The 18,690-nt window shown below is 47.9% G+C and overlaps 1 protein-coding gene across 1 annotated transcript in view; it reads left to right on the top strand.

The window, feature by feature from the left end:
* The window catches only part of LOC128938601 (heparan sulfate glucosamine 3-O-sulfotransferase 3A1-like), a 43,173-nt gene extending 24,950 nt beyond the window's left edge, over positions 1–18,223 (top strand). The window contains exon 3 of the mRNA XM_054278918.1: positions 17,605–18,223. Coding sequence (XP_054134893.1) covers positions 17,605–18,223 — 619 coding nt within the window. The remainder of the gene's footprint in view (positions 1–17,604) is intronic.
* Positions 18,224–18,690: the final 467 nt, after the last annotated feature.

Genomic DNA, 18,690 nt, shown 5'->3' with positions numbered 1-18,690 from the left:
CAGCACGTGCTCCAGTTTCCCTTTATCACTTCTTTAATAAGGCTGATATTTACTCTGCATTGCTCATCTGCTGCCAGAATTGGAACCATTAGAGCAGCAAGTGATAATTAATTACCTTTAGAGCAGTGTGGGGTGGCCCAGCATGGTGCTGCCCCAAAGGAGAGGGATCAAACCTGATTTTGGGGTGTAAATTCCCGTCTCACTCTATTCCTCACTCTCTAGGACAGCTGGGATGGCTGTCAGGGGTGCTCAGCATCCTCTAGAGGGAGGATTGCACCCAGAGGTGCTGGGAGATGACACAGCTGGCTCAGTGGCAGTGGATGGGATGGGAATGAAGGGTTGTGGCTCTGTGCTGCTGAGTTATCTTGGGACATCTTCAGAGCTGCCCATCCCCAAGGAACAGCTTGTTTCCTTGAAAACCATCTCCGTGCTGGGAAAAAAACCCCCAAACAACATTAAAAAGGAGCAAGTCTGGTAATTTAATCATGTTAAGTGCTCCTAAAATCACGTCTGCATTGCACAGCAGCATGCCAGAGCTTTCTGGAGGAGCAGATGTGGCAGGGTTGGGTGCAGAGAGATGGGGCTGATGCCTCAGGTTTTGGCTTTTCTATTTTTCAGGTTCTGTGCTGCTTTAGTGTGTGGGTCTGGGCTCACATCTTGGGATGCTGAGCTCTGTGCACAGAGCAGGGAGACAAAACAATTCCTGCTCCAGCTGGGCACCAAGGACAAATGATCCAAATCTCAGCCCAAGAGCACAAAACACATGGGCTGGAGAGAGAAAAACAAGGATGGGACTTTATAAGCTAAAGGCATGATTAGACAATTAACTCCAAGATGCAAATGGAGCAGAACTGATCGAAGTGAGAGACCCTGTGAATGCTTGTGAATTTTGGGACCATTTTGGTTCACCTTGGGTGCAGCCCTGGTGTGGCATATTCTCATGGCCTCTGAACAGAGAGAAGCTGTGAGACAAGCAGAGAAGAAGGGAAACACAATTCTTATCTCGCTTGCTGTGCCTGTGTTGTGCTAAAGCAGAATGCAATATGGAGATTGTTTACCCACAGTGAGGATGTTTTGTTCCCTTGGCCTGTCAGGGCCAGGTGTGTGTGTGTGTATCAGGACTCTCATGGGACAGTCAGGACAGAATCAGAGATGAGTGCAGTTCTGAGCAGCTGTGAGCAAGAGTGAGTGCAGGGCAGATTCAGTTTAGATGAAATGCACATAGTACAGTATAATAAAGTAATTCTTTAGCCTTCTGATGATGGAGTCAGATGCATCATTCTCTCTCCCCTTCGTCGGAGTCGCCTTTGATTTACAATAGCTCTGGTTGGGCTCTTGTGCTGCCCAAGGTGGATCCATGGAGGAGATCCTTTTAATAAATCCCTGCTTTATTCTGTAACTCTGCCCAGCCTCTGCTGCAGCTCAGCCTTCCCCAGGCATCAGGGCAATGGATGGAGGAGGGAGGGCGAGATGCCCTGTGCTTCGGCAGCACTGCAGGGGCAGCCCTGGTCCCCTGAGGGGTGGCTCTGTGTCCCCAGCCCCTGGGGGAGGCTGGCAGGGTCCTGGGCTGGCCTGGCAGCAGGGGCAGAGCTGGCTGTGCTAACGAGGAGCTGCAGTCCCACCGTGCCTGTGCTCATTACGCACGTCCCTTTCACACCGCCCTCATTATTCCCCTGCTATCTAGTGTCATTAAGATATCAAGTTCATTTAGGTACATCCACATTGGCAGTTTAATTATGTCTGGGTACTACTCTGTGTTTTATTCATGGACTATCTGGGGGCGGTTGTCAAACACAAGGCCAGGAGATAAAGGTTTGGTGGCTGCAGAATGCTAATGTCCTGCTGGCTCCCTTTTGACAAATACACATGCCAGTTATTGCCAAACTGATTATTTCATTCATTAACACCACATACATCAGCTCCCTTCACCCAGCATTATTGTGTACATTCATCTTTTCATAAACAATTACCTGACAAAGTTGAGAGGGGCAAGGATTGGGGAATGAGAGCTGTGCTGGGAAGTTGTGGTGTGGGTTAGGAGCAAGGTGCTGGGGGTGTGCAGGACGCTCCCTGAGCGTGATGGCTTCATTAATCAAATTAGGGACAATGCCATGTCACATGTGTGCCCTGCTTCCCAACAGCCTGCTTGTGCTGGGCTCCCTCTTGGGCTCCCTGAGCAGTTTGTGGTGACGGGGTGGGTGAGGTGGAGCCCAGGGGACCCTGTGGGAAGGCTTGGAAAGCAGCCAGAACATGACCTGCATTTCTCATTATTATTTTTATTTTTAGTATTATCATTACTATGATGAGGACTATTTGCATGAAAACAAACATTCTTTGTTTATGGTTTCTGTCTTTTTTCCAGCTTCCTCATACTGCTTTTTCCAGAATTGGAACCATTAGAGCAGCAAGTGACAATTACCTTTAGAGCAGCGTGGGGTAGGAGCCCAGCGTGGTGCTGCCCCTAAGGACAGGGATCAAACCTGAATTTGGGGTGTGAATTCCTGTCTCACACTGGAGCAGCTTCCTAGGGACAGCTGGGATGTCTGAAGTTGGAATAGGACTAGGAGTGGTGGTAGGAATGATTAGGACATCACAAGTATGTAACCAGCTGGGAACAAAGCCCCCACCATGCATTCTTTCTATATTTTTTGACTGTAAAAGCTGGAGGTGGAGAAAAAAAAATGGCAAGGAGATGAGAGCAGTGAAGAGTAACCAAAGTCATGAAATAAGTGAATCCTGAAGCTTTCCTAGAGATGGTGGTGAGGTGAGACCCTGTCGCAGACATCTTTTATGAAAATCCTAAATCTTTTAGGATTTTTCCTCCTGAGAAGCTGAGAGGAGACCTCAGGAACAAAATGTAAACATTGATTATCTGCTGCTGTGGAATGCAACAGGTGCATCTGTGATTGGTGTCATGTGGTTGTTTCTAATTAATGGCCAATCACAGTCAGCTGGCTCAGACTCTCTGTCCAAGCCACAAACCTTTGTTATCATTCTTTCTTTTTCTATTTTTAGCCAGCCTTCTGATGAAATCCTTTCTTCTATTCTTTTAGTATAGTTTTAATGTAACATATATAATAAAATAATAAATCAGCCTTCTGAAACATGGAGTCAGATCCTCATCTCTTCCCTCATCCTCAGACCCCTGTGAGCACCACCAGAAGCCCCACCAGAGGGACCTGCCCAGATCATTCCCATCTCCAGCTCCTCATGTCCAGCACAAATTCCTGTGGAAGGGGTCAGCCCTGGAGCTGCTCCAGCCATGCCCTGGAACACACAGCCCCCCTGTTCTCAGTGAGGTGTTTTGTTTTATTTCCTCAGATGCTTTGTCCCCTCAGCTGTTCCTGCAGGCAGAGTCTCCCTGGTGTGGAGGAGCAGCAGCTGCAGGAGGCCACCAATAGAGCCAGGATCAATTCAGCCTCTCACTCAGGCAGACACGCTCCAGAAGCAATGCTGCAGGGGTCACGCTGCTCCAGTGCACCATTTGCAAGCTAAATAAAGGATCTGAGGGAGTTTTAAGTGCCTAACTCCCTTAGGCCCCTTTGGAAAAAGCCCCACTGGAGTAACTAAGAAGCTTTCAGCGTGCATTTGCAGGAACATAAATCCCCCTTGCTATGTCAGCTCTCTTTGATCACACTTCAAAATCTTCATCTCCAGGGGTCCTGTCTGGGCTTCCCAACGTGGCTTAAGGGCAGAAGACCTGGGCTCCCAAGGCTCAGGATCCTTTTCCAAATCCCCTCATGTTGGAATGGAAAGATCACGCCATGCCAGGGGTCCCCGTGTCCCCCTTCCCTGCAAGGTGGGACCCACCATGGGTGATGAGTGAGTGTTGGGGTGGGTTCTGTCTGGGGTTTAAAGTCTTAAAAGTATCAGCCTGGGCTTGGTCCGTTCTGCCTGTGCTTCCTTGCTGTTCCCAGGGAGGTGTGATGGAAGAGGAAAGGGGTTTTGTCTTTGGATGCTGAGAAATGAAGGGTGAAGGAGGGCTGGTCTTGCCAAGCAGGGCAGGGCTGGAAAAGGAGAGGCTGGAGTCACCTTCAGGAGCTGATCTGAAACCTCCAGCCCATGCTCAGAGCTGGGTGAGGAGCAGCAGTGTCTATTGCCCTGGATCCAAATGACCCAAGTTGACTTATGAACTTGATGTCAATAATTGGGGTTTTTATAGTCCATCCATATTCTGGAGAACTCTTCCTTTTCCTTCCTTCCTTCCTTCCTTCCTTCCTTCCTTCCTTCCTTCCTTCCTTCCTTCCTTCCTTCCTTCCTTCCTTCCCTCCTTCCTTCCGCCACTTCCGCCACTTCCACCACTTCCTCCCTTCCTTCCTTCCTTCCTTCCTTCCTTCCTTCCTTCCTTCCTTCCTTCCTTCCTTCCTTCCTTCCTTCCTTCCTTCCTTCCTCCCTCCCTCCTTATTTTATTTTATTTTATTTTATTTTATTTTATTTTATTTTCCTGTATTCACTCTGAACAACCTCGGTGTCACTGCCCCCTCCTGAGCCTCCACATCCCCTCCCTGTGACACAAAGCTGAGCATGGTGCAGACCAGCAGAGCAGAGCAGAGCAGAGCTGGTTGCTGTGCCATTTACTCCTGAAATCTGCATCTGCTGCAAACTAAAACTCCCTGAAATATGTCAGATGGCGCTGGTAGTGGATCAGACAGTGATGCATTCCCTGGAGAAGGTGGAATTGCTGAGCTCAGGGAAGAGCTCTTGCTGCTGCAGGATCTTGTGAGAAATGGCTAAATTCCCTGCCTTGGCCCTTGCCTTGCCCAGAACTTGCAGATTAGGCCAGGAAGATTTTTTTTCAGCTTTCTGGAGACTTTTCCCCCTTTTGCACCCGACTGCTTTGCTAATGAAAGTACAGAGCCCTTTCCCAGCCATTAAAGTTTCATTTAGCAAAAGGACAAAGACCTGGCACAGGAAGGATGAAGAACCACTGCAAGAGTAAACTTGTGTGACTCTATGGATTTTAGATCACAGCCTGAGGTCAGGCTCCCTTTTCTGTAATACAAATAAAGGGTTTTTGGCCATGCAGCAGGAGATGTGTAGTGACACATAAAAAAAGTCACTTCTCAGCATAATTTAAGGAACAGCCTCTGTTCTCAGCAGTGAGGTCTTTGAGGTGTCTGGGTGTTTCATAAACCCCCAGCAGGCACAGATACACTCACAGATGTGCACTCAGCATCTCCAGCAGCCCAGGGCATGCCACAGGAATTTCCAAAATTTATCATAATCTCTGCTGAACTATTGAGGACTCCACAACAATATCCTGGCTGGCAGATCCTTTTATTTCTGCAGAAAAGGGAGAAAATCCATCTCCCTGCTCCCCAAACCCCAGCAGTCAGTTCACAATCTCCAGAGACACAAGGGTGCCCAGAACTCCCCGGGTGTGGCTGTACAGCCCAGTGGGTCCCAGCCTGCTGCATCCACTGCCCATTTCCAATATTATTTCCAATATTATTGTATCAGTTGCCTTTATTTAGGTGGTTTAGTCCCTGCACTCATTTTCAGTCTCTGAGATTTGGTGGCATTTCTTCAGAGGGAAGGAGAATGGAGGAACACTGGGTTTGTTGGGATTTTTTGGGGTTTTTATTCACAAATCACCTCCATTTAGTGTTTTTTTCTGTGTCCTTCGAATTTTCAGACAACATTTTACTCCTCTTTACGTTGTCTGCAGCTTCTCAACCCCCACTCCTGTCTCCAGCTCCGTTTCCCACCCCAACTCCTCTCCTTCCTTCCCTTTTTCCATGGCAGGAGCAGTGAGTGTGCATGGCCTGCCCAGGCACCAAGGAAAAATGAGGCAGACATGGAAAAGGAGCAAATTGCATTATTATGTATTGCAGGCAATAATGCAGCTCCCAGGGGACAGAGATAATGCAGTGAGAGACAAAGGAACAAGAGTTTTTGCTGGCCTGAGCACTCACTTGATTGTGGCCTTTCTGGAATTATTCCTGACTTCTTCTGGGTGATTGTTTGTGTCACCCTTTTGACTTTTCACTTTTGTCTGGCTTGAATTGAGCCCCAGGGTATTGTATTTGTGGGGTGCCCTGTGGCAGGAGTGGTGAATCTGGCTCCATGTTCTCAGAAGGCTGATTTATTATTTTATGATACTATATCATATTAAAGAATGCTATACTAAACTATACTAAAGAATATAGAAAGGGTAATTACTGCAGGCTAAAAAGATAATAATGAAAACTCGTGAGTCTCTCCAGAGTTCTGACACAGCTTGGCCCTGATTGGCCAAAGAGTGAAAACGACTCACAGCAGAAACCAATTAAACAATCACCTGTGGGTAAACAATCTCCAAACACATTCCACATGAGCATAACACAGGAGAAGCAAATGAGATAAGAATTGTTTCCCTTTTCCTGAGAAAAATCCTGGGCAAAGGGATTTTTCCAGAGAATGTGAAGGCCACACGATGGTTTTTGCTGGCCTGAGCACTCAGTTCATTGTGGCCTTTCTGGAATTATTCCTGAATTCTTCTGGGTGATTGATTGTGTCGCTGCTTTGACTTTTCCCTTTTGTCTGGCTTGACTGGAGCCCCAGGGCTGATGAGGGATCAGGATGTGGGCAGAGGCATCCCCCAGCACCAGGGATAGGGGTTATTTCCAATCTGGATGTGATTTTTGGGGTTTGTCTCTCTGGGGGACTTTTTTGGAGACCTGATGGTTTGGGTTCCCATTTTCTGGTGGAGGCAGATGTGCCATTGGCAAAGGGAGCAAAGCAGTGGAGATTCCCTGAGTTTTGGGTGTAGAAAGAGGCATCAGGATGGAGCTGCTGGCCTCAGCCATGCAGTGTGTGTGTCCCAGGCCACATCTGGGCTTGGGGCTCCTGCAGGACACAGTGGGGCTGGTGATCCATGGGTTTGCAGGGCACTGAACTCTCCCTGAGATGGGGATGGGTTTCCTCAGCAGCCCAGGTGGTGAGAAGCTGCCCAAATCAAAGCTGCACCAGCTTTTGGGAAAATCCCATCTGAGATGTTTGCCTGGAGGCTCCCCAGGGTCCCACTACAGAGACCGCCAACGCTCTAAGATGTGCTTTGGACTCTTCTCTTCTCTTCTCTTCTCTTCTCTTCTCTTCTCTTCTCTTCTCTTCTCTTCTCTTCTCTCTTTCTCTTTCTCTTTGTCTTTCTCTTCTCTTTCTCCTTCACTTCTTCCTCTTTCTTCTCTTTCTCTTCTCCTTCTCCTCCTCTTTCTCTTCTCCTTCTCTTTCTCGTCTTCTCTTCTCCTTCTCTTTCTCTCCTCTCCTCTTTTTCTCTCCCCCTCTCTCTCCTCTCTCTTTATCTCTCCTGCTTTTTCTCTCCTGCCTTTCCACCTTTCTGAGACATAAGCGAATTCCAGGGAGGCATCAGTTGTCTTTAACACCCAGAGGAAAAATCGAAGGGAAGGGTTCAATTACCCACATGAAAAATGAGTCTCCTAACAGAGCTCTATCCATTTGCTAGTTGTGCTTGTTTTAAAGCTGAATTATAGAGACTGCACATTTTTCCAGAGACAAATGCATTAATTTTTCTCCAAACAGACAAGGGAGAAGCAGAGGGAAAATAAGATAATAAGAGTTTCCACAGTGATTTATATGCCTTTGTGGGAAATAATGGGGGCAGGCAGCAGCGTGCTCCAGCAGCTGGGAGGAAGGGGCAGGGGGGTGGCAGGGACAACTGCAAGGAAAACTGCCAGAAGTCCAAGTCTGGTTGTTGGTTTTAGATGATATAAGATCACTTTATGTCTCTGACTGGCTTGAAAAATCTCTCTTCCTCTCTCTCTCTCTATATATATATACACATATAAAATATAGACCATATGATGCACTTAAAGCCAGCCCTGACTGTGGTGTTTATACAGGAAAGGATTGTGTTTCTGGCCGACCTCTCCTTCTCCTGACCAAAGATAAACTGGGACCTTTAGAAAACAAAGTGGTGGCTGCAATTTTTAACAGATTTGCTCTTGTATATATTTATACAGGGCAGGCAGGCCCTTCCCCAGGGCAGCCTGCTTGTGCCTGTGGGCAGAAACCAGGGGGGTTGAGTTTATTTTTTTTTTTATCTGTTCACTTGGGTTTGATTTATATGGTAAAAGAGATATTTTTATTATAGTGCACAGTAAATTGGGTTTCTTTATTGCTCATGAGAGCTGTTTCCCAAAATTGGACTATTTATATAGCACACTGATTGCAATGTATTTCTGATCTTGATGTCTAACTGTAGGGAATAAAAAAAAAAAATACAGAAAATCAGATGTTTTTTAAGAAAACCTGCAACTTCTCTTGAAATAAAATAAAACTTTTTCTCAAGATGATGATGTAGCTCTCAGCAGCTCCCAGGAAATCATCTTGGGTTGGTGACTAAAGACTTTTGGTGGGAACTGGGGGCTCTGAGAGGTTTTGAAGCAGTTTTGTGGTTTGTCCTTTGGTGTAATCCACAGGAAACACATCCGTGGGGCCAAAGGCCACCCTGGCTGTGGTACCTCCACTGATGTTTCCCTGCAATTACGGGAATGATTCAATGAATGAATTCCCACTTGGTTTCCCAGCAGAAAATCCTGCAGCGTTCAGATGGACGTGAGGGTGGAGGGAAGTGATGCTTTAAAGCAAATCTTAAATCTGTTCCAGGGCAGATGGTTAATTGTGGAGTTCCATTTATTTGCCTAATGCAAATCATGTCCCATTTGCCCATGGCGCCAGGAGAACCAGATTCCTGTTTGTTTTTGCTAAAAGCTGAATTTTCAGGGAATATTCTGCAGCTCCCACATGAACCTCCTGTTTGTGGTCCCAGAGGAGGATGACTTGCACACAGGACAAGCAGCATGGAAAGGTGCTGGGATGAGAAATAAGAACCCAGATTCCTGTTTGTTTTTGCTCAAAGCTGAGTTTTCTGGGAATATTCTGCAGCTCCCATTTATGGCCCCAGAGGAAGATGACTTGCACACAGGACAAGCAGTGGTTCCCATGGAAAGGTGCTGGGATGAGAAATAAGAACCCAAATTCCTGATTGTTTTTGCTAAAAGCTGATGTTTCAGGGAATATTCTGAAGCTCCCATCTATGGCCCAATAAGAGGATGACTTGCACACAGGACAGGCAACATGGAAAGGTGCTGGGATGAGAAATAAGAAACCAGATTCCTGTTTGGTTTTGCTCAAAGCTGAATTTTCAGGGAATATTCTGCAGCTCCCATTTATGGCCCCAGAGGAAGATGACTTGCACACAGGACAAGCAGTGATTCCCATGGAAAGATGCTGGGATGGGAATAAGCTTCCCACACCCTGTTGGTTTGCAAAATTCAGCCTCTTATTCTCATGGTTCCATACCTGAGAAGGTGCTTTGGCCTCCTCTTTTCCCATCCCCAAAATCTGTGGCGCTGGATTCCTGCCCTGGGCCATGAGGGTGTTTCTCAGGGAACTTCCCAACTTCCCAAAAGGGCCTAATTGAAGCCTGTAGAGATTTTTTTTTTCACAGATTCATGGCTTTTCAAAGGAGAAATTTGCATATTAATAAGAAGCTGTTCAGACTGATTGGCTTAATGTGTTTGGTGTAAGTATAATTAAATGTCAAGGGAAATATATCATGAAGTAATGGAGCTGGAGTTAATTTATCAAAAAGAAACGAATCCTAAAGAGGGAGACACTTCCAATAACAAACAGTTCTTTAACCTTCCTCCTTGAGATGATTTGCTTAGTCAGGACTGAAATGGGGTCTTGGAGATCCTTGAGTGAGGGAGAATGAAGTTGGTTTGGGGATGGAGGTTTTTCCACACTCTCCCATTTACAGAGCCCTTTTTCAGATCCTGCATTGCTTTAGTGCATAACTCTAAACTCCATATAAAGTGCCAGCTGCTGCCTTCACAATTTGGTCAGACAAAACAATTCCTCTGGGCTTGAAACTCAAGGACACCCCACAGCCTCAGGCATCAAAAAGTACAAAAAAAGTGAATTTGGAGGGGAGAGCAAACTGAGGGAATAGGACTCCATTACCTGAAGCTGTAATTGGACAATTAACCACTGATATGTCAATGGACCAAAGTTAAAATTGTCTGAAAAACTCATGACCATCATCCATCCTGGGTGTAGCCCCTCTGGGAGGCTTTTGAGTGCCCAAGGTGTGTCTATTGAAGGCCTTTAATAAATACCATGATAAATTGAAGGCCTTTAAACAGAGGGTTCCCCCAGGTCCAGGTGGGGAAGGTGCAGCCCTGCTCCCTCCAAGCCCAGCAGCAGCTCCTGTGAGGGTTTCTGGGTGGATGTACCCCTGTGAGACTTCAGAGGTGCCCTTAGAGGGAAAGAATGAGATGGAGATTTATTTATATCAGGTGCTGGGTCATTTGTAGCCGTTTTTTGGTCATCCCTCAGTCTTTGCTCTTTGAACTTTTCAGAGCACGTGCCATCTCCTGCTCTGTTCACATCCTAGCTGGGCACAAACCCACAGCCCACACAAACAAAAATCTCAATGCAGGTGCCAAAACTGGATGGTTTAAGATTGTAATTGAGGGAGGTGAGGTGCAGGCTGGAGGCTGTGCTGATCCCTTCAAGGCTGTGGCTCCTGGCATCCATCTGTGGGGTGGAAAGAGGCTGGGAGCTCCCTCTCCATGGGGCAGTGGACAAACAGGCAAGGACTTACAGCAAAACTCTGCTTTAGGTGGGTGCTGGGTCCAGGGATTCATGTCCAGCCACATCCTCTGCTGGGATGAGAAACAGGGACTGACCTTGCTGTGTGCTGGGGTGGCAGAAGGGAGCTCTTGATTTGCACTTGCAAGGGATGTGAAAGGATCATGTCCATTGTCTCAGCTGGAAAATCCTCCTTTGGCATGACAGACATAGAGGGGAGTCAGCAGGTTGTGATAAAGAATCCCTTTTCATTTGGGAATGGCATTGAAAATGTGATAAAATCACTGTCTGTGAGCCTGATTTTCTCCCTTGTAAGAATCAGCTGGTGCTGCAAGAATTTGGCAAAGCTCCTTTTGAGCGATGCTCTGCCCACTGCTGGGGTTAAACTGGACATGGTGCTGGGGAGACCAGAGGTGATGAGTGTTGGGTCCAGGAGGAGTTTGTCCTTTCCAGTGCATGACTGGAGCTGCTGGGAGTGCTCTGGCTTAAAGAGCTCAAGGGGATGTCACAGAAAGGGCAGTGACACCAAGCACTGCAGACATGGCACAGAAAGATCCTTCAGAAGATGCCTGGTGGTGTCTCCATTCCCATACAAAGGTTGGACACGTGTTGAAGAGCTGTGACCAAGAGCCCTGGGGCTCCTCATCTGTTCCTGGTGGGCAGAGGGGCTGGGATTTACCAGCAATTACCCATTGGAGAGAAAACAATCTGAAACGCCTTTCTCCAAAGGCCAGCTGGGCAGCCCAGAGGAGCTGGAGGTGCCACCTGTGATTGCCTCAGCCCCGATGAGTTTCTTGTTCCAGCAGAGGAAATCAATGGCCTGCAGGGCTAATGGCACCAGGGAGTTTCTGCCTGACAATAGCACTTAGGCCCTGCTGCTCTCCAGATGTGCCTTCCAGCAGGGAGGGTTTTTTTGGGAACCTCTTGGCACAGTTTGCTCTCCCAGACTGGTCACGGGATGCTGAGACATGGGGAATCACCTCTCAGCACAAGGAGACCCCAGGGCACAGCGCTCCCCACTACCTGTGCCCTCAAAGCAGCAGCCCAGCCCCTCAATAATTCATCAGAGCAATTAGACAGAGGGTTTGCGTGCTGTAATGAGCTCTGATCCACACGCTCTCCATCCCAGGAGAGCAGGGGGGCAGGGGCTGAGCACGGGAGGCACAGCGGGGCATGGGATGGAGAGCAGAGCCCCCTCCTTGTGTGCAGCTGCTGCCCCTCACTGCACTGCCCCGAGGCTCTGCAGACAGGGCAGTGACACCTTGGCACCTGTCACCCTGCTCTCAAAGTTCTTCCAAGCCTTCTGATCTTTGCATTCTTGTAACAAACTTTGTCACGTGCTTTTCTGTAAATAATTATTGTTTGACGTTCTTTCCTGGAGGAGGAGGTGGACTGTTGGTTTGTCCAGTGTCATTGGAGAGGTGGCAGTGTCACCCTCCAATCCGCTGCCACTTTTGGGAATCTGTAAATGTTGGAGTCAGAAATTAAACTGCCCTTCTTCTTACCTTGGAGATTCCAGTGTCCCTGTTGTGTTATTTTGTGTCCTAGAGGGACAGACACCAAGGATAGGGACACCAATAGGAGTGACACCTGTCACCCTGCTCTCTAAGTTCTTCCAAGCCTTCTGATGTTTACATTCTTGTAACAAAACATTCTCATGCAATTTTCTGTAAATAATTATTGGTTTACGTTCTTTCCTGGAGGAGGAGATGGACTGTTGGTTTGTCCAGTGTCATTGGAGAGGTGGCACTGTCATCCTCCAATCCGCTGTCACTTTTGGAAATCTGTAAATGTTGGAGTCAGAAATTAAACTGCCCTTCTTCTTACCTTGGAGATTCCAGTGCCCACATTGTGTTATTTCGTGTCCTAGAGGGACAGACACCAAGGGCAGTGACCCCAAGGGCAGGGACACCAAGGGGTGACACAAGGTCACTCTGTGATACTCTGGCAGAGTCTCTGGGGCTGTGTGACCCCCTTATCTCAGGGACACTGCTGTTTCCTGCCTTGGCTCCCTGAGGTGCAGGAAGGATCTTCACCTCTGGAGCGATCAGCAAACAAGCTGCATCCTCCATGACATTCCTTAGATGGATTTCCCAGCTCCTCAGGAAGGGATGAGGCTTCCTGGCTGTGACCTCCTGGGAGCTGGGTGTGTCAGGCCATTCTGGAGGCACTGAGATGCCTGCAGTGGGTTGTTTTTAAATGCTGAGGTGGAATGGTGGAAGCAGTGGAGGTGCCCATGGCACTGGGTGTGCAGCTGGGAGGGTCTGCAGAGGACTGTCACAGGCTTCTTTTATGGAAAATCCTTTCCTAGGATTTTTCCTCCTGAGAAGCTGAGAAACCTCAGGAACAAAATGTAAACATTGGTTATCTGCTGCTGTGGAATGCAACAGGTGCATCTGTGATTGGTCTTATGTGGTTGTTTGTAATTAATGGCCAATCACAGTCAGCTGGCTCAGACAGAGAGTCCAAGCCACAAACCTTTGTTATCATTCTTTCTTTTTCTATTCTTAGCCAGCCTTCTGAAGAAATCCTTTCTTCTGTTCTTTTAGTATAGTTTTAATGTAATATATATGATAAAATAATAAATCAGCCTTCTGAAACATGGAGTCAGATCCTCATCTCTTCCCTCATCCTCAGACCCCTGTGAACACTGTCACAGAGGACCCCTGGGTGGGAAATGGATTTGTAGGGAATCCTCAAAACCTGACAGAAGGCTCACACAGTGTGCATCTGTGTGCAAACCTTGAGATAAGAAATGCTGACTTAGAAATGCCGTGGGATAAGACAGACATTGCTGAGAGAAAAATGGAGCTAGAAACAAGTTTGGATGTATATAAGATATATAATATATATATATATATATGGGGTTTTTTGTAAAGGATGGCCTTGCAAAAAAACCCCATATATATATAGGATATATCTATATGATATATATCATATAGATATATATGTATGGAGAAAAAATCCTGGGCAAAGAGGATTTTTCAGAAAATATGGCAGTGACAGGAGGGAGCTCGCTGCCCTGGGCACAGGAACCATGCCAGGGAGGCAGGACAGCCACCTCAGCACATCCTGAGGGAGTAAATAATTCAGAGATTGTTTCCTTACAGTGGGAGTGAGGCAGAGCTGCTGGAAACCTTTCTGACCACAGCCAAGGGAAAAAACCACAAATATTTCAGCAGGTGACACCCTCATCCTGCATGGCTTGCAGAGCTTCCATGGGGATGGAAGAGCAGAGACACAGGAAATTCCAAGGCCCCTGGCTTGTTTTGTGAGGGTGCAGCGTCCCCTGAGAGATGGCAGTTGTGTCACAGATCCCTCCAATAACACCAGAATTTTCCCTGAGCTGTATCTTTGTGCAGAGAGAATGCCTGGACAGCAGGATGGGGAGGGATAGGAGACACCCAGGGCTCCTTGTCCTCTCCCAGGGCTATTCCTGCCTCTTGTTTTGCTCCAAGCCCAGCTTAATCCATCCTCATTAAAATCAGTGGCAAGAGTGTCCTTTTGCTACTGGGTTTGATTTCACATCCAACACCACAGTGAGTGATTTTCTTTTTTTCCTTGCAGATCTCTCTGATCTTTTGCCCCTCTCCTTTCAGCATCCTCAGTCTCACAGCTTTTCTTGGAGGTTTTTTCCTTTAAATTTCTCTCAGTTTCCTGAAATGCATCTTTCCCTGTATCGATTTCACGTGAGATCTGAGGGAGGGCAGAGCAGGAGGCTCAGCTGACTCCCATGCACACTCACAGCTCATCAAAGCAAGCACAGAGCCCTGTGAGCTGCACAGCCCCTGGGCTTAGCAGCTGGCCTCATGGGAGGGAGGAATTAATCTCTTTAGGCAGCATTCCTGAATTTATATGTCCATCCACGCTGCTGGTTACATGGAGTTATCACTCTTTGCTAGAGCATCTTTGTTTTCAATCATCTCCTGAACATGCTGCAATGGCACTTCTGGGAGTGTGGGCTGGGCTGGGGGAAGGGGAGTGCTTGTGAGAGCTGGGTTTGGGTTTTTTATAAATTCCTCTTGCAAAATCACTGCTTAAAATGATTTGGAAGAAAAAGAGAGATGGTGGGTTGTGGGAATTCAGGACATTGCTCTGCCTGCCCTGGAGTACTCCAGACCCTGGCAGGGGGCTCAGAGACCTTGGCACAGAGTCACAAACACCTGTGCCTTTGATTTTAGCCCATGGAAAAAATTACTAACCTTATATGAAGATTTACAAGCCATGATTTTAATTAGAATGATAATTAATTTGTCACAGGGTGGAAAAGTAGAATTTTGGGGTTTTTAGAATGGGGGTTCAGAAGCCAAGATGGAGGAATCTGGGCATGTCCTGTCCTTCTTCTTTCTTCTTCTTCTTGTCCTCCATCTTCTGCTGTGATGGTGACACTTCTGGATTGGTTTAGAGTAGAGACAGACTGTCTAACATAGGTGATGGGTATTGGAATATTATTGTAAATAAAGTACGTGTAGTTCTTAGTATAAAAAGCCAACACCACCCCAAGGGCAGGGACTGTGCCACAACCCAACCTGCTGGACAGATCTCAGCAGGTGAGAGAGAGAATGGAATAGATAACAGAAAATAAAAGAACCTTGAAAAGCAGAACTGAAGAATCCTGACTCCTTCTTGGATTGCAGGGCTGGGAAAAAGAGACTTTTAATACCTTGGGGTCATCTCAACCACAGAGAATCTGAGAGTGGGGGAAGAAGAAGACAAAGAGAAGAGGAAGAAGAGAAGAAATAGAAGAAGAAGAAATAGAGGAAATGAGTTGCTGGTGGCAGCAGTGACCCAGGGAGCGGCACACACCCCTGTGGGGCTGTCAGTGAGGTTGCACCAAGCCAGGATGCTGGCTGTGCCTCAGTTTCTCTGTCCGGCTTGTCTGGTAGCTCCATGCTGGAGAGGGCTCTGTGTTCCCCCAGGGCTGCCAGCCCTGTCACACGCCTGTCACCACCGTGTCTGGCTCCTGCCTGGGGACAGGATTCTGGCGCTGGTTCTGGGGAGGAGTCAGAGATGAAACAAGCCCCCTCAGGCAGTTCATTTTCCCTCTCTGCCTTGCTGCTCCACCCTATCTAGAGGGTCCCATCCACCCTGTGACCTTGTTGCATTTCTGGGAGCAGATCTGGCCCCTCCTTTCCCTTTTCCCCAGCACCCAAGGCTGATTGCAGAGCTGTGGGACTCTTTCAGAAAGAGCAGCATTTCTTTAATAAGTTTTCCCTGCAATGACCCTTCAGTGGCACCTCCTTAGAACAGCACTTGCCACCATGACAGATTTCCTTTCCCACCACTGCTTCAGGCTGGGGTCTCCAATGCCAGCCAGACCCTGGACATTTCTCCAGAGGAAAATCAAGCTGCTGCAAAGCAGGGAAAAGCTAACAGAGGGCAGATTTCCCCTTTGCAGTTTGCTTTAAGGTGTTATCACATCCACCGGCAGTCATCCCAAGCCATGAAAGCAGGAAGGTGCTCTAACATCACATTATTGTCAGTGGGGATTCCCTTTTATCTTCACATCTTCAGGATGCATGAGAGATCTTTCATACTCCTCAGCTTGCTTATTCCGCAGCCTGAATGTCCCAAATTCCTGGAGTTTCCCCAGACAGACACCCTCAGCAAAGGTTTGACTTCTCTGGGAGCACATCTTTGCTCAGCCCCTGTGTCAGGTGGTTACAATTGCTTTAGGAAGGGCCATTCCTTGCTCTCTCATTTGTAACATAACAGCCTGGGGTTTGGTTATTATTGCTGTTTTTAGCTGCTGTTGGCTTTTCCTTGTTACTTTTTTGATAGATGGGTTCAATTTTGCTGGCAGGTCGCTCAGGTTTGCAAAGCAGATGCTGCTGCTGCAGGACAGGGACCATTCACCCCACACGGGGTCAGAGCCAAGGGAGCAGGGTATGGGGGCTGCAGCTGCCAGGAGAGCTGCTGGTGGCATGGTGGGGAACCTCAGAGGGGCTGCAGCCACCCCCAGCCCCCCTGGGAAGGATGGGACCATGGCAGATCAGCTGTGGAGAGGGAAACTGCTGAGGATGGGTTTGTGTGTCACCACATGATGGGTGGGAATCTGGTGGTTTGTAGATGCTGCTGAGAAGGCTGGCCTAGAACAGAGGCCAAAGAGTTAAAGAATAAAGCAGGGATTTATTAGAAGGATCTCCTCAATGGATCCACCAGGGCTGCACCCAAGATGAACCAAAATGGCCCCAAAATGCACGACCGGGCACGGGGTCTCTCACTGTGATCAGTTCTGCTCCATTTGCATCTTGCAGTTCATTGTCCCATTCCAGCTTTAGCCCATCCAGTCCCATCCTTGTTTTTCTCTCTCCAGCCCACGGTGTTTGTGCTCTTGGGCTGAGATTTGGATCATTTGTCCTTGGTGCCCAGCTGGAGCAGGAATTGTTTTGTCTCCCTGCTCTGTGCACAGAGCTCACCATCCCCTGATGTGAACCCAGACCCACACACTAAAGCAGCACAGAATCTGAAAAATAGAAAAGCTCAAACCTGAGGCATCCCTGGCTCTGGGTGTGGTGTAGCAGTGATGTGTGTGAGGGATGGGATGTGGTGTGGCAGGCAAGAGGGATGAGGAGGACAAGGAGAGGAGCTGGGAGTCACCTGCTCCTGTGGCTCCTACACCTCATTTGGGTAAACAATTTCCACATTGCATTCCACTTTGGCACAACACAGGCACAGCAAGCGAGATAAGAATAGTGTTTTCCTTTTTCCTTTCCTTTCCTTTCCTTTCCTTTCCTTTCCTTTCCTTTCCTTTCCTTTCCTTTCCCTCTTTTTCTCTTTCTCTTTCTCTTTCTCTTTCTCTTTCTCTTTCTCTTTCTCTTTCTCTTTCTCCTTCTCCTTCTCCTCCTTCTCCTTCTCCTTCTCCTTCTCCTTCTCCTTCTCCTTCTCCTTTTTCCTTCATCCAAGAGATAAGAATTGTGTTTCCCTTCTTCTCAGCTTGTCTCTCTATTCAGAGGGCAGGTGAACCCCACACATTTTGTCACTGACACGTCCCTCATTCCCCCTCTGCAGGGAGCTGATGCCCAGGACCCTGGAGGGGCAGATCACCATGGAGAAGACCCCCAGCTACTTTGTCACCAAGGAGGCGCCAGCCCGCATCTCCTCCATGAGCAAGGGCACCAAGCTGATCGTGGTGGTGCGCGACCCCGTCACCAGAGCCATCTCGGACTACACCCAGACCCTCTCCAAGAAGCCTGACATCCCCACCTTTGAAAGCCTGACCTTCAAAAACAGGACTACAGGCCTCATAGACACCTCGTGGAGCGCCATCCAGATCGGCATCTACGCCAAGCACCTGGAGAACTGGCTGCTGCACTTCCCCATCGGGCAGATCCTCTTTGTCAGCGGGGAGAGGCTCATCAGGGACCCCGCGGGGGAGCTGGGCAGGGTCCAGGACTTCCTGGGCCTCAAGAGGATCATCACGGACAAACACTTCTACTTCAACAAAACCAAGGGCTTCCCGTGCCTGAAGAAGGCGGAGGGCAGCAGCAAACCCCACTGCCTGGGCAAGACCAAGGGCAGGACCCACCCTGACATCGACCAGGACGTGGTGCAGAGGCTGAGGGACTTCTACAGGCCCTTCAACATGAAGTTCTACCAGATGACAGGGCAGGACTTCGGCTGGGACTGAGGCTGAAAGAAATAATTTAAGAAAAGGAAAATATAATATAATATATATCTATTTTTTTTACCTATCAGTAGAGAGGCGGGGGGGGGAAATAATGGGGAGAAAAAAATAATAGCTGTGCTGAAACACACTTTGGTTTTTATCTTTTTTGTTACACTGCTTTGTTTCCTTTCTTCTCTCAGAGAAAAGGGGCTGTGCACACCCAGAAAAGGAGGCTGTGGAGAAACAGCCTGGTCCCAATGACATGAGCAGCTTCCCTCAATGTTTTTTTTCCCCTCTGTAAAAAAACACAGGTGCAAAGTTTTTAGCAGTGACAGGGGTGCTGGGGGCAGCTCAGAGTCTTCCTGAAAGTTCAGCCAGGTTTTGCCTTGTAAGGGCCATTTTGGCCAGACCTCACCACTTTTGACAATAAAACAAAGGTGGCTTAATACCTAATTTGGCTTTCCAAATGTTACCTTAGGGGATTTTTT

This window comes from Melozone crissalis, unplaced genomic scaffold (genome assembly GCF_028551555.1).
Source record: "Melozone crissalis strain CALT ecotype California unplaced genomic scaffold, PUWL_Pcris_2 ptg000026l_1, whole genome shotgun sequence".
In the NCBI taxonomy this organism is placed as follows: domain Eukaryota; kingdom Metazoa; phylum Chordata; class Aves; order Passeriformes; family Passerellidae; genus Melozone; species Melozone crissalis.
Note: the sequence above shows the minus strand (reverse complement) of the source record. Positions and strands in the feature narration are given on the sequence as shown.